The sequence below is a fragment of the Varroa jacobsoni genome, unplaced genomic scaffold (assembly GCF_002532875.2).
Source record: "Varroa jacobsoni isolate VJ856 unplaced genomic scaffold, vjacob_1.0 contig00107, whole genome shotgun sequence".
Lineage (NCBI taxonomy): Eukaryota > Metazoa > Arthropoda > Arachnida > Mesostigmata > Varroidae > Varroa > Varroa jacobsoni.
In genome coordinates this window covers 212,900-229,789 of record NW_019214409.1, presented here as the reverse complement: position 1 = coordinate 229,789, position 16,890 = coordinate 212,900, and the positions used below count along the sequence as shown (strand labels likewise).

The 16,890-nt window shown below is 42.5% G+C and overlaps 1 protein-coding gene across 5 annotated transcripts in view; it reads left to right on the top strand.

Moving 5' to 3' along the window:
- Positions 1 to 16,890, top strand: part of LOC111270751 (uncharacterized) — an 83,918-nt gene that overhangs the window by 3,818 nt on the left and 63,210 nt on the right. For all 5 annotated transcript variants that reach the window (XM_086972615.1, XM_022851136.2, XM_022851135.2 and 2 more), the window contains exon 2: positions 12,785 to 13,014. In XM_086972615.1, coding sequence (XP_086828741.1) covers positions 12,812 to 13,014 — 203 coding nt within the window. In that variant the 5' untranslated portion in view covers positions 12,785 to 12,811. The remainder of the gene's footprint in view (positions 1 to 12,784; positions 13,015 to 16,890) is intronic.

Below are 16,890 nucleotides of genomic sequence, written 5' to 3'. Positions count from 1 at the left end.
ACTTTAGACCGAGCTCTTGCGACGCGCACGAAAAGTATCTATATGAATAAGCATTTTTAAACGAAAATGATAATTGTATTACACGATCAAATACGCTCAGATGTTTTGCGAACGCCGAACGACGGCTAACATGAGCTAGCTACCCCATCAGATAGAAGAAGCAGACCATAGTGCCATAGAAAAATTATACCGAACACAACTGATCATACGTAAGTCAGATGGAATAAAATACGTGATGCTGTTACATACGTAATAGTTCATCAAATGGCGTGGCAAAATGACAGAGAAGGGAGCATTGTCTGCACCGTTACCATAAAGAATTGCTAAATGCATGGAAAACTCACGTAATACATATAGGAATTGTTCCATATATATATACTATTTTTTAACTGGAGGCCGTACTTAGAAAAAGATGTATGGGTAGTGGGTCAGGCTAGCAGGGAGATGGTATCTATTATATACTACTAGCAATGACCTAGAAGGTGAATTAGCTTGCAGTAACGATGTTTTTTTTCCGTGAACACCAGTGTCCGTCGATATATATAACTACTATGCTCTATTTAGGAGGAGAATCACGAAAACACAATAAAAGTACAAAATATTTGACATCCGTTTGACCGTAATCGGTGTGGTCAATAGCAAGGCTTCACTGATGCATGCTTGCTATTCAGTTTTGCCTTCCGTTACAAAAACTATTTCTCCGGTACGAAGGTCGTATCTAAATCGTACATCTACGAAAAATGTGTAATTTTATACCTTCATAACATTTGGCCCCCCATAATAAGGGGCCCCCTCTACTCCTTCATGAAGAAGGACACTTAATCAATCAGCAAAAAAAAAAAGATGACATGGATGAGTTTTGTATCGCTGTACCAAGTAACGAAGTTGGTTAGTGAAGCTATTGAATATTTTCTAAACACATGCTAAGAAATTAAGCATTCGACCTTATTACCGGCCGATGACTAGGTCATTAGCGTCTCGCCTGCGTCAGATTGTACTGTCAACCTGTTTCTTTTATAGGCGACATAGCATTATTATTGAACAGCAGCAGTACGAAAATATCGGAGCAAATTTAGCAATGGCTTAGACACTATCGGCGGTCTGATTAGTACCTGTTTCCTAAAGGCCTCACTGTACCCTTTACTGCCGTTAGCTCGATAATGAGCCATTATGTACTCGGCCAAGTATTGGCATCATTTTAAAAGTACATCATCTAATGGCGAACGTTTCAAATCGTTTTCTCAGCCCTAACATCGTTGCCACTACGCGTTGCTACCGCTACTATTGACAGTAACGAATATTTGATTTCTAAAACCAACAGCTCTCGTTTTCGGATCTGTTGTCAACATTGATCGGCCGGTCGATGTTAATATAACTAGGCTCTGGGTCGGACAGCAGCAAGAGTTTCATCACGGCGATGTTTTTACTCCTTACAGTGATTGTTTCGTCGCTAACAGCCACTAACGCTGCCGCTGCTATGAACGAACAGACTAGTTCCTTGCTTTGGTGCCCCACTCCCCCTCTGAATTTTTACAGCGTTCCTCTGCCTGCTGCGTGGCTCACCGCCGACCCGCCTGTTTTTTGTCTATTTTTCATTCGTTTCCACAGTTCATCTTTTGGGGCGTAACAGCAGTGCATGGTTGGCTTGCGACGCCGCTGCCGAGGTGGCGGCTGTCGCGGCGACAGTGATGAAAAAGAAAAAAAAACGATTCGTTTTCACATCTTGCGTCGGATCGTCAGCGAGGTATCTTCGTACCCGCCGCCGACGGCAACGATGACGACGACGATAACTAAGACACGTCGCACGTAGCAACACAACCGGGACTCGGCTCTGTCCGTATCGTTAGCGCTCGAGTCGCTGTTGTCGATGCTGTTTCTGAAGAGACAGAACTATTAAACTATAGGCAGCAACATCCCTCCATAAAAGGTCCACTTACCGAGTGGATCGCCCGCCGCCAATTCGACTAATGGGACCACAACAGCAGCAGCAGCAGCGGCAATGCAAACTGCTGCAGAAAACCAACATGGCGGTACCTGTGGAGGGGGCGGCGACGGTCAACGCAAAACAGAGACACGCGCAACGACAAAAATGGCTGACTGAAAGAGAGAGCAAGAACTTGCTTCTACTGAGCTACCAAAAACAAGATGCTTTCGTCATTGGGCGCTGCGGTGATTCTCTCAGCACAACACCTATTCGAACCTAGAGCATCACTTGTTCTTGACGTTAGCCGGCAAATATGTGAACTACTGCTGTTACTGGTAGAGAGAGTCGTCCGTCCCTCAGTGGGGCAGTGACGACCTTTTCTCATAACTGTTCCATCTCTCCTGTTCATGCTTTTCTCTGGCTTCCTCGGCGTAACGTTGGCTTGCCACTGCTTGCGCCAGGTGGGTTGCTCCTAGGAAACAAACAGCTAAACAGGGTCGCAATTTGTACAAAACGGGAGCGGACGAACGCGCGTGTTGATTTAACACAGAAGGTCATTTAAAGACTTTGGGGAAGCAGCAGAGAAAGTAAAAATGACCGAGCCAGCAGTAGTGGCAAAGAACCTAACAAAAAATACGCTCCAAACAAACATATAATATTCATGTAGGAGCCACGGGACATTTCGTAGATAACAAAACTAATAAGGGGCATGCAGACCTTTTTGACAACTGAATATAGTTTCTATATGTTTGCTGGTGGAAAGAAACATGTTCGTATCAAATAGGACAATCGCGCTTCCATCCTACTCTAAATGTTTCAAAACTTTAGACCAACCTTCAGAGGGTGAGGTCAGGTCAGTTGACAGACGTGGGAAATAACGCCCGGACATCCAGACCGAAAATCACAACTAAGCGCGCTTAGAGAGCGGAAAAGGGCAATTAAAACAAGAACACGTCACACAGTGTAGAAATATCTGTAGGATACATATGTGTTACATAATCATACGCGTAATTCGCCATATACAGGCTATTTGAAAATTCGAAGTCAGTCCTTAACTGGGCAGCTTTTTTCAATGACAAAAAAGAAGTCGTTTTGGAGCTATCGAACGTTGCCGAAGATCGGATTAACCCAATACGATTCAAGCTGTAAGATTAAGCGATTCAGCAAATTTTGCTACTGCTCTGCGTGTCGATTTGACCACGGAAAAGTTCATTCAGTGAGAACGTATTGGAGAAGCCCGCTACTCAATCACTGCGATCGCCTCTACTACTTAGTCTTGTTTTAACGCTCTTATAGGAACAGATAAAGAGTGTCATCTATAGGACCTCCATTGATTTCTTTAAGTGCTTGTTGATTGTCTTCCTCGCCTGAACATCCCCGATATATCTGAAAAAATGTAATACGTTTTTGTCGATATCCCAGGGCGTGTTATGATTGATAACTGCCGTAATAGTTCGAGAACAACAACTAACCTGACTAAAAGGGACTCATTGTCGAATTCTGTACAAAGATTGGCGAAGAAGCTCTGTGTTATTACGCTCCATAACCGAAGCGTGCGTCATGTTTTTCGTACTTTACGTCCTGTTCTCTGAAACTGCTGACCACCAGCACGTCTGCGCTCGAACTCAATTAAAAAGCAGTATCTTCACGAGGAGATTCATAGGCCATCGTCTATAATAAGAAACGTTTGCAAAGCCTACATGATCTCACAGATTAGAAAACCCGAAAATCGGGTTAGTGTCGGATCATTTCTTTGGGACGCAGTAAATGATACAGCCGTTTCTCTTATGACAGAAATAATAATATTATTCAGTGTAGCGACAGCACTGATAACGCTAGAAGTGACATATAAAGCTAGCTATCTGAGACGTATACACTATATTGTCTGAACAGACACAGAAAAATTGATTGTGCCGCAACGTTATAATGTCCGACTTATCTGGGCTGCATGAAAGACGGACCTTTTTGGTTATTCCTTGGTCCTATTCATTTCGCCGATGAAATTTGTCGCTCACCAATGGGACAGAGCGACATCGTTCATGGTGGAAATATCAACGCACGTAATACTTACTGCTTAACTTGTCGTTTGCTGACGGTAAAACGTTATGTATCGGTCGCTACCTTTTTCTTTTCGTTATCGTTTCATTTGAGTCACAAAGTTGTAGTTCAAATTCTGAAATGCGTATGGCCGCTACAGTAAGTTAATGATGAAGCAGCGGTAGCGCAGAGTCGTCTAGATCTAACGGTGACGACCAACTATCGAGGATCAGCGGAATAAACGGCAATAGCCACTACTTTGTTGACACAGTAATCGAGATATACGTACAATATGAATATATGCTCTCTGTATTTTGGTCGCATATGGAAGTAAAATTACACATATTATATCATTTGTTTCACGTAGCTATTGGCGGCGGTATGACGTAGCTAGTTACGGCTGATACCGCCGCCATAACTCGGTGACTTCTAACCCCTCGGCTATCCTCCTTGATGCAGCTATAGGCCAGTTGTTCGGAATTACCTAACGCTGGTACTATAACGGTCGCTCGTTGCAGCTGTTTCGCTTTTAAACGGCCGCATCCACCTGTGTACGCCTCTCTTGCCGCCGCAGGCTTTTCCGTAGTTTGCGGCTAATGAATAACGATACGATACCACAAACTGTGATGGTACCAACGAATATGTAATACTTTTAGACTAAGAATCCATAAAACAAGTAAAAAATAGCATACCAACAAGCGTCGGCTTTCAAAGCTTGTGCCTCCTTCATTTCATCTCGTCTGTCTTCAAACAAGCGATCCGTGCTACTACCGATCGCGTCGCCAGTTCCGCTTGCTTCGGCTTTTAACGAATCGCCATTTTCATTCCTGTTGATTGGCTGAAATGCGGCACGTTATCGAAACAAGCAGAAATATGTCAATGAATCAATCGTCGCTGGCCTTTTTTTCGCCTTTATGTTTAGCATGTCGGTTTCGTTGTCTGACATCCCACGACCCTGTGTATAACCCCCTACGCTTTTCTTTGGGGGATACCTATGCTAGTTAAAGAGGCTTGAACTGCAAAGGCAGACCACTAAAGCCAGGCCAACTGCAGCCACTATGAAAACACATACTAGTCTTCCAATGCGCACAGCGTAGCGGACATACGATTTTTCAGCAGAATAGGAGGTGGTAGGCGAGTTGAACCCCCCCCCCCGTTTGGCCCTTGGTTTGTTGCTTGATTGCGTGCAGCATATGTTATCACGTACAGTACGTACAGAGCATCGTCACACATCACGTATCGAAAAGGAGAACTGGCGACGACAGCAATAACTTCTGCTTGCCTGGAACTGGCCCTGCTGCGGCCACAGGCTTTAGGACAGAAGAGGAGGTCTCTTTCATCCTATTTTTTTTTTTAAATAATCGACCGCGTGTATACTAATTAGCATTATGACAATAGGAGATCGTAATGATTTTGCTCTTGTTGCTGACAATGGCAACGATAGATGCTATTACGTGAAGGCGACGGAATTTCCGTTGACGATTTCATCGCTCCAGACAGAATGAACAGCAAAGCGGTGATCAATGAAACGAACAAGAATAGTTCGTGATTTTTTGTACTGACCAGTCATCTTATGAATATAGGAGCGCCAGCTTGTAGTTCAGGAGAAGGGGATCGAGGCATTGATGTGACCGGTCGTACGGGTAAGCAGTGCCTTGCATTCTAACCGCATAGTTCGCGGCCCGTGCTTTTCAACTATCCCAATAGGAACTGCAGGACAAATACGAGCCTTCGTTAATGATATCGGTGCCCCCGTCACAGCAACATAATCCGTGCGCCGCAAGACAAAGTTGTTGACCTTCTTCACTAACCTCCCGCCCCTTGCTTAACAAAAGGCCTAGTGAATGAATAATAGCACTTTGAGCAATAGAGGCAAAATGCACATCTTGTGTGCGAACCAAAAATGATCTGTATGTTTACGCAGTTGCCGTGTTTCTTCTTTCGAGTAAAGGTAAAATACAATGACGGTCTAGATTCTGACTAAACGCATTAACAAGAAAAGACAAAAATTAAAGTGGCTCATTAGCTCTAAGGGCTTTTGTCAAGCTGTGATGAGTCAAAAGTTACCGCATGTTTCCAATACGACTATCGCACATATGTGTGAGCCATTTACACTAATCGAAAAAAAAAAAAAAAAAAAGCAATGGGCAGTAAACATGTTTTTGTGGGCTAGTTCTTAGTCGAGAAAAGGTGCGGATTGCCATTTTTATATCTGATATTTGACAGATAGCCGGTAATTAAGATCTGACATTCAAACAAGCATCGTGTACACTGCTAAAACTGTTTTCACTAACCCTTATCTATTTATCATTTGCTTCTCGATCCTAACAATAACCTTAAATTGTTCAAAATACGGACATTCTGTTTCTTGTATGTAAGCATTGCGAGCGGTTGTCCAGTTAAACTCCGGCATCTCCGTTGCCCTCGACTTTTGAAAGCCTCTATTCCATTATTCTATCATATATTTCCTGCCGTCTATCACATAATAATAGTCTTACATATCGGACACGTACTTTGTCATTTTCAGCCGGAGTTACTGAAGTTGCCCATTGCACTTCGGGTAAATTTTCAGCTGGCTATGCTGAAAGTAGTAACAGTGGTGGCATACAACTCAAGGCTATAGGTGCATTTTGAGTTACATAGCGGTGTTAATTAACGAAGTTGTATGGTATAACTAGATACTAACTAACTCTATCGGTATTAGGGGACGATAGAAAAAGTAGAATGTTTGCTGAACTTAATCTTCATTGCGTGAGCCTAAGTCGTTCGGATTAATGCGATATTATCCCATAGCTAGTAGTTAAATACTATCGAACATTTATCGACATATATATGTACATTTTTTTCACGATTGCCTAAGAACTTAATTGGTCATCTCTATTGGCATAAGGTACCCCCAACGAACTAATGTATACTACTATTACTCAGTTTTCTGCTGCCCCATTAATCAAATTACTACAAAGAAAAAAAGACCATTTTAAACGCGCCGGTGGTTTTCGGGAATTTATCAGCAGGTTGACAGACAATGTATAGGGCAACACTCGATCGGAGCGAACTTCCTATCAGCGAAAGCAGCCGCGATCTGCATCACATAGCGGATGTTCAAAATGGCAGTAACCCTTACATGAGAACGTATAGTGAATGTATTGACCGGAATCGCTATCTATGACTACCACTGTTAGTACAAAGGTGAAATTCGTACTCCTTCTAAACCCATCTACATTTAGATCTCGAAGTCCACGCTTAGATATAGGACGGCAAGCGCCTCATAGAGAATTCAGTAAATTGCGACCAAGCCGAACACCTTTCCACTTTAATTATACTAGCTGATTCTGTAAAATAACGAGCGTATCGTCGAGAAACGCGCTTACAAACATTCGATAAGGAGTTTTTTGCAAATGTTTTAGGCAGTGTTTCAATGTGTACATGTTTAGTAAACTCGAATGTTTGCGTCGAAATGCTGCTACAACACGTTTGATAACTGACTTAACCAGGTCTTGAGAGGACGGTCTTCTTTACGGACGTAAGAGTGTTTATGTATTTTTGCATCGTGGTGTTCCCATAGCACTCTCTTTAACAATCACAAATTTGTATCAAAGCAAGGACAAAAATTGTCTGCGCATTATAAGCAGCCCTAGTAGCGAAAAAAAGACGGAAAAGTAGCTAAGGGCAAAGGAGCATTTTCGTGGCTCGAAGGAGGAACGTGCAGCCTTGAAGAACGGCTATTCCCATTTCTACTGTTCTTTCGAGAAAAGAATAATTTAATATTTATTACGATATGTTTTCCATTAGGTTTCATTAACATGCCGCTCGTCATGGGACTGTGTATTTGGATGAGATGATGTTTCCCATTGTCATAATGGTAAAACAAGAGATCAGATTTGACGCATTTACAACTATCTGTGTACAAAACAGGCAAGGCGCAGTTTTTAATACGTAGTAATATGTTGATGTCTATTTTAAATTACTATGTTTTTATTACTGGTTGTAGGATCTTGTTGATATCGATGGAAGTTGCAGTATTTCGCGGCTTTCTTTCGCGAATTTAAAGAGAAAAAGTAAGCTTCACAACGTAACGGCACTTCAGAATACGATGCGAGAAGACATTGCAGTTCACTTCAACATCTCATCTATTTAGAAACATTTCCATGCGTTCGTAACGGTACAGCAACTTCGAACGGTAGCACGCTGATACTGGAAAATTAATTCTATCCTTATGAAGCAGAAAACTTAGACATCTGTCAGTATCAATTAAAGTTTCCTTTACCCTGAAATCAAGTCCACCCAGAAGTGCAAGCTTTTTTGGTTCGGAATGCAACCGAACAATTATAATACTGGATTCTAATTTTCCCCACCGAGTCTGTACGAGGTCCGACAATTGAGCTAGCACAGATATTGTTCTGTCCGCTCCAAATATTAGGGCCCTCGATATGCCTTCGTGCGCCCTTTGCCGTCCTAGTATATTGCATCGCCTCAGAAGATACTGATAGCAAAAGCAGGCCGATCGTTATAAAAACAAAGACACGAAATTCTGAAAATCACGCACAAACTTTTGTCGTCTAAATTTACTCGTAAGCTTAACGCGTCTTACCCGGCCAAAGGATTCATGATGTCAAACATTATAACGGGGCATTACAAATAGTAGTGAAGGTAACGTATGAAAGCTACGCCGCCGCAGCAGCACTTCGGAGAAGTGCAGTTTGCATGCAAGGCCACATTGGTGCATAGAGGTTAGGTCTGCAAAATGCATGTGCATGTTGGCTTAGTGGACTCCTTGGTGCTCACTCAACAGACGGCGGTAGATTTCATATCTATTTCTCACTCAACTCGCGTTCTCGGGTCGACCTAAATAGAGTTGAAGGGACGTTGGCCCAGGGTTGGTTTCATGATGGAATGGCCTTCCATCTATACCCGCTGCTCATAAGTCTCATGAGAGGGAAAAGGCGCAGCGCCTTTGCTCGGCTTCGCCGGTAACTCTCACTGGTGTGATCTAGAAGGCTGCTAGTTAAAGGTCAGCTAGATGGAAGGAAGGAAATGAGCGGCTCAACAAGCGACGTTGATATTTTTGGAAGAGGCGGAAGGGCTACCTACACGTCATGCCAACATACAAAAGAAACGAACTACTTTGGCTTCGACTTCATTGGCCTCTTCAGGTGAAGGTCCAGCCGGCAGAATGCCAACTCTTTACGAAAAAATTAGGTCCAAGAGCAGATCGCTGCTGGTCACTCTCTGAAAATACATCTGGATACGTTCAAACGCAGTATTGTAATCCAGCGTTGAATTGATGCGCGTCATAATTTACAAACGTGAAACACTGTGTGCGGACAATAACTTCTTCGGCTTGCATATAATGACATTGAATAGTTTTTTGGTGAATCTCTCGAAGACAGTGCAGGACCTACTTGTTCATTCCAGTGGCTGCCTATGTCGTATAGACAAAACTGCGACTAGCTTTATAGACTTTTTTGCGGCAAAGTTCTGGCTTCGTACCACAGAAAGAGCGAAAGAGTAAGTTATCATAAACAGCTATTGCTTTGAATATCACCTGAACCGAACGAGGGTTTTTTAGATATACAGTCGATAAAACGTGCAGCACAAACTCAGCTTCTTCCTAAAGGAAGGAGCTGAGCTTGTCAATTGCTATTATACGATAACCGATAGAGCTAATAACATATTAAGCCTGTAGACCTTTACCGTAGAACTGCCATTAAACTCTGAGGCCAAGTGTTATTCGAGGTTAATCACGCATCGCAAGCTGACATGAGCGTTTTGTTTGCTATGAGTTCATAGACAGGGATTTTTAACATAATGGGCACCTTTCGTTCATAATAGCATATGAACGAAAGGTGCCCACTATTTGGCAGTATCGCAACTCAACCTCTATCTTCATATAAAATCTATTAGTACCTATTCACCCCTTTAGGTGGCCCACAGAGGCCAATGTCTTTAAATCCCGTTGACAAACCTACCGAGATTTTCTACTTTTGTGGTTGATGATTTGTCTTTTCTTTCGACGCAGCTTTAGCTTATCGGCTCATGGCAAATCGAATGAGGCAAAAAGATTCTGAGGGCAAACGATGTTTCGCGTGTCAATGATGCACCGGTGACTTGGCCTACTCTAGTTGGTCTGCGCTTGCCTAATTCTGGCTAAAATTGGAGTACCATTCAACGATTCTAACCCGGTGCCTTCCTGTTTTTGTGGCCATATTTGCTATTTCTAAACAGACTTGGTAACACTGTTAAATGGCCTTTAAGCATATAGGAAAATTGCACTTCAGTTTGTTTTAGGTCCTAAAATTTATGTTCATTCGAAAAATAAATTTATGTTCAGAATATAAATGCGTTTTCCTTTCACAGTTCAAGCCGCCCGTTATGCTAGGCTGTATTACTTCGCTTTCCTTTAGAGCTATGAGAGCGTATTCAAATTGTCGATGCTTCTTTGTTCAAAAATATAGTTCAGCTCGTTTTCTGGTAGAACTGAAGCCGACAGAACTGACGGACAACAAAAAAAAAAAAAAGAAAAAGCTGTATATAATTTTTTAAAAAAGTGATTTTGTAATTTCAAAGAAGATCACTTATCGGTAGAAAAAGAAATCAGAATCTATAACACAACAGCAAAAAATCCTCAATTCTCGGCCTATTCGATGTATTCTAAGCATTTGTCGTTGTTATCGAATCAGCTGTGTCACGATTTCGTCATTTGTATTCAGTAGCCAGTATGTAATTTGACTTGTGAAGACAGTCACTTCTGCGCTCTCAGCTCTTGACGTAGCCAGGACGTTCAGTTTCAGGTTCACTTTCTGCACGAAACGCAAAACATGTAGTGATGATGTACCTTGCGTGGGTTGCTAACGGCGAAGAATAGGCATCAAATCCTGACCGCAGTAGTTTACGAGAAGCAATCGACAGGACGCTGTTATGAAAGGTTCTGACCATTTGACATGACACCTTTTATGAGAAAAATGCCCGTGAGGCCTAAAGCGTAGCGACGACAGCGACCGAGAGTAATCTTAATTACGACAATTATATATAAGGTCAACTATTGCATCTCCTAAACGAATCATCGTTGTTTTCATTGTTTTGAAAAAGATTCGAAAGTTCTTACGGGAAACAATGATATTTCATAGTTGTTGTAGCTGCAAGTTGTTCATCTCATTAATTGACTAAGTTAAGAAAAATTACTCTGACCAGGAATCATTTGTACTCCTATTGTCAAAAATCCTTCTGCTACTAAGTATCGGCTTGTATGAATATAGCCGTTGCAAAAACAAATTGCTGCGAGTTTATACTGTATATAATAACCATTTTGTTCACAATGAAATTTACCGAAACTGAATCACGTGAACGATAGCGGTGCTGACTACCTAGTCGCCGCAGAAAATTCGCGGTAACTAAAAAGAAAACCCAACCCATTTTGTATTCCTGACATAACTGTTTTAGAAAATATAGACACTGCCTTACGCATATTGTGTGTTCATGCATCCTAGTTTCTCTGTTTGCTTTGTGCTTAGCCACTATAGTGTAGGAACTAAAAAGGACACTTACATCCCACCCAGATACGTGGACTAGGACCCCGCATTGTACCGTTTGCGGACACAAGGAATCAGTAAACGCCGTATCTTCGTGCATATAAGATTTAGCCACTACTACGACGCAAAGCATATATATATGTTGGTTTATTTTCTTGTATGATAGATGAACAAACAAGATCATCTAGTAAATGCTCCATTAGAAGCGCTTCCTAGACACAAGGTATCACTAAAATAAGCACTCTGCGTATTATAACCACAGTCGAACTGTGGCTGTCAAACTTTAGCCATAATTAACAGCCACAGCGGAAAAATACTTTTGCCTAAATGACGGTGTGCCTATCGCTGGTTAGCTGAACGGGCCACTAAAGTTTCCTTGCTTTTGTCCGACCTGTCTGAAGTTAAATGGTAGAAAAATTGACAATGCAAAGGGTGACGATAATAACGTGGGATAGAAGTGTACATCGACGATGACAACGCAGATCATCGCCGCATGCTGCTTGTTGACGACTACCTGGTGTTCGCACAGTTGCACACCTAAAAAAGAAGACTGGTCGGCCACAGCAGGCTCTATCTACAAGCGCTGTCGCGACGCTCATCAGCTTCTGCAGCAATTGAGCCGGGCAAAAAGCGTAGGACACACATGAGCCATGGGGGTTAGCCCGTAAATGTCGTGTGCAGTTCGTGTAAAAGGGTAATCGCGTTGGTCGTCTGTCATGTTTCCGTCAAACGCTCTCCAACGATTACAATAGCAATACGTTAATATTACACGCGCTAGACTGACCATATGATCTCCTGACTTGAATACATTCTGTTCACATAGAGGAAACGTCATTATTTGTCCGCTGCCTCGAGAGTGGTTTACTCTATATCAGCGCGCGTCGCAGTGAAGTCTTAGCTAAAAAAGGGTCCCGCTGAGAAGTCCCTTGTAAGAACTTGTGTCCACTCAGTGCACTCAAAATCGTTGCGTCCCGTCACGTCATCAATTATGCATGTGCAATATCCGGAGCGAAAAGCCTACCAGCAGGTCTCGAGTTTCGAAAAAAAATACTGATCAAGTTTCTTTTAAAACATACCCCATTTTCAAAAGTAGCCTTCTCTTCAAACTGTTTGTTTTGCCCATTTGGAATGCCTGCTGTTAGTGTCATTGTATGGCACTCATCACTGTGCAGTAGTTTTTAGCATCGCCTAGCAGTTCAGCGAAACTCGTCTGCTTCTTTAATGACACTGAATGGTGAATCAACGAATGTTATTAAATCGCTTAGTGACTACACGACACGCATCGTTCTTTCAGGCGGGTAGACGCACTAAGTGATTTCGTATGGCGGCTGTGATTCCCTCGCTTCCGAGTACTGCGCAGCCATGGGCTTCCACACCTTCTGCAACAGTTGCAAGCACAGCAATAACAGCAGCAGCTACGACAGCAGCAGCAGCAGCAGCAGCGGCAGCAGCAGCGGCGTCACCTGCACCTAACTCCAACGCTATCCGACAACCGCGCACCGGTATCGATCACCAGTACTGCAGGTATGTAGATGAAATTCATTTCAAAAAAGAAAACCTGTATTTTAGTAAGGATAACTTTGATACTCGGCTGAGGGCAAGGCTATCAGAACCTAAAAAGGTGAACAGTGCGAGCTCGTATTTACCATAAGCCTTCGATTTAAGGTTTTCTTCGAACGTACCCCGTTGCACTTGAGCTATTTCGTTAGCGATTAGCTAAAGTACGTTGTGGTGAGTTCTGTCCGCGGAAGCAGACGATGAGACGTGTTCGACTTGCTAAGCTATCTGTTCAGGGTACTGAATCTTCCAAAACGTAGATCATATACGTGGCACGATACGATAACTCACCGGACGTTTTAAGTGAAACAATGCTGGACACAGAGCGTCTCATTTTCTGATGTAGATAATTTATTCTAATTACCCTGCCTGTCTAGCCCTCGTTACGCGTGGCAGGTACTATACGAATAGTTTCATGGCATACATTTAGATGCTACGTTGATTGTTAATAATGAACAACAACACTATCATAAAAAATACATGAGTACCACTCTATACTGTTGGTAACAGCAGCAGCAATGGCAGAAAATAGCAGATTTAGCCTTCCAGCCATTCCATTCTAGTTACATGTGTACCTGCGTTGTATATTGTTTTAAATATGCAGGAGTATGCGAGACGGAATAAGAGCGTAACAGCTAGTCTCTTGCCTGCCATACCTAGAAATATCGGACACCCATACAACATGTGCCAGCATATAGAAGCCGTATGGTAAAGCTGCGAAAACATAAGTGAACTCGAACAAGACGACATCGTTAGTCGCTGTTCGTTCATATTGTTGTGAGGCTTGCAATGCGTAGCGGTAAAACGGCAGGGTCCTTTTGACCGATAGCAGGCTAAAGGACCTAGTGTACTAGCGAAAGGAAACAGTAACAATGATAGCTAACCAGGAAGAAGGACCAGATCCAGATGGCTAAGCAGCCGTGTGTTGTCGTTGTTTCGTGTAACTAGTAACAGAGAGGCAAGCGGAGTGAGTGCACGAAAAGTAAAGAATAACAGATCTCCTTTGTTCTTTTCTTATAAAGGCCTAGCACGTGTCCTGTCAGACAACTCTGCCTTTTACCCACTTGCTGAAAACGGAAAAAGAAATCGGGGAGGCGGAACAGAGGGTTTAGTGTGTTAGGAATAAGGAAACAGAACCGAGACCAATTTAGTTATTGCCCCCATTCCATCTTTTTTTACTCTGTCGTATGTGGTAGTCTCCTTATTAATGTCCTTACTGTTGTTGTTGTATACTGCTGCCAGCTCATGGCCGTGCCGCGGTTTCTCCGTTTGGCCTAGTTAGAGATTTTTGCCCATTGAAATGAAGAAGGGTTGGAACGACACGTTCTAAATAGGACACATGTTCGTCTAGGAGTGGTCGAAGAAAGAGTTACTCCAGTTAGGAGAACGGCGTAGGGGTGTGCTCGTCTAAGTATATGCAGTGGCTACACAGAAAAAATCGTAAATCTTGATCGCTTTTTATTACGGAAAGTAATCCATTGACTTATTAAAGAAAACATTAAATGAACATATAAGAAAGTGTCAGGAAAAATGATCGATTAAATCTATTGAAAAATCATTGTTCAACGATACCATTCGATCTGTAAAAACGCATTTACACAAAACTATTTTTAGTGATATTTTTGATATCGTTTGTTACATTCGGACCCAGTAAATGCGCTAACAGACTGTCACGCTTGCAAGCCTAAACTATGGCCTAAAATAGTTTCCTAAAATAATTCACTCCGAGATAATCTGGCTGCCGAAAATATCATTCAGTCCCATTGTGCTGTGTTACTCCGCTATGATTCAGTTCTCTCCTTTGCGCCATTTACTGACACACTGGCACCTTTACAGAAACGTAAGTCCGGCTGTCTTTCTGTCTGCCGGTTTCATTGACCTCCATTGTCCCATGGCTATTTCTTGTCGCTCGTTGCATACGAACGGGAATCGTCGTTCAGCTATGTAGCCGTCACTGTCTTCGTCTATGTGTGAGTGCGCGTTTGCGTTGGCGTGGCCATCGCACCTTCGTCCTATTCACAAAACCACTATTATTGAAGCCTGTAGTACTAGGTACTGTAAATGAAGCCAGGTGACACTGTAACCGTTACGTCTGAAATTGCTATCCACCGAGAACAGCGGGTGGCAAATGCCGGGACAAAAGCCCACGGATGACAGTGAATAAGTGAACGCAGTTCGCTTTCGACATCGTTTTACTTTTCCAGTCTGTATTAGTTCCTTTCTCTTCATTTTTCTTCTTCTCCTTCCTTGTAGATAGCCTAGTGCTGCCTACTTTTCTGTGACCCTATACTTCCTTCACTGATGTGCCAACTCTCCACGATGGCATTATAATCTTATACAACTCCGGCCGCCATTTCTGTGCTTAAATCATCCAGCCTTCGTTGCTCAATCGCTGGTCCGGTCTCACTTTTGTCCGATATTTGTACGTGATTATTGTATGTCTGTTCTCACGTTAGGTCACAAAATAAGAGTTTACTGATAAAGTTTAAATTCGTATGAGAGAAAGAAATGCATAAGACAATCAACAATTACAGCGACGTACCGTGCACCTCACTTATATATACATATATATATCTCGTTGATCACGGCGCTATTTCCTTTTGGATGGCATTGTGTAGCGGACTGTATATCTCTTCTTGTCATCCTGTATCTCGATTCCGTACCGTCTGTTTTACGTTACTGATTGCGTCGTTCGATGTCTCTGTTGTCTTTTTTGTCGGCAATTTATCTTAACGGACATGATTTGAGTAAATGCCCCCATCGCTAGTACTATCTTCTGCAGGTACGTCGTTGTTGCCGTTGCCCTCGTAATCAGGGGTGGCATGATCGTGCATAGTTTTTAACCTCTCTCTCGCTTTCTTTACTCTCCTTCGTTGAGTTTTTTTTTCTGTTAAGTTATTTCGCCGCTTCGCGCCATGCTCTTACCGGTCTTACTTCGCAACGGCAGCATCTATATCGTTAACAAACCAATATCCCTTCAATCAAAAACGATGGTACTACTGCTAATGTCATGAGCGTGTGTTCCTGATCCGTTTGTCTATCAGTCATTTTCTAGTTCAAGTGGTGATGAGCACGTTGGTTTTCATAAGCTACCTTCGTTCGATACGAACTTTATTTACAACACAAAATAATAGAATAGATTATACATTGTGCCACAAGGCTGTGGGTTAGGGGGAAGACCGACAAGGAAGAGTGTCTCTGCGGTGTATCGTATAGAAGACGTCGTCGCCAGGCGACTTTAGGCGTAGTAGTAACCACTGTAGGATTGTTTTGGAGGCCTTGTAGTTATAAACTAAACGTTACAAACTATTACTTCTGTTCTTGGCCTTTTCTGACTCTTCGGTTGTGGCAATATCTATCGGACAGTAATATATACCAGTGATGATGTCCTTGACCTCCCTTGCCATCCTCTGCTAGCAATTACTCTAGGGCTTTTTGCCCATGTATTCACTCCCGCTTTTTGCCTTTCCCCTTTCTATCTTTCAGGGGATAAGAGAGGTTTGGCTTAATAAACAGAAGCAGTAAAATATATCACCGTGCGCTCATCCGCTCGCCTCGAGTTATATGGAGTGGTGGCCCTCTGCCTAATTGGTCCACGTTTCGAATTTGGCGCCGTACGCTACATTGTTTTCTTTTATTTATTATCATCATCGGCCTCCTTCGGAATGTCAATGTCTGTTTTTTTCTTTAAATTTTTGCGTTTATTTCAAACGAATATAATGTTGTGCTTTTGGATTTTTTACAGTAGTTTTTCTCATTACATGGGACACACAGCGTGCAACAATGCCACAATCGCTGGTCGATAATAAATGACTTCATGGCATATTCAGGGATAAAAATCTT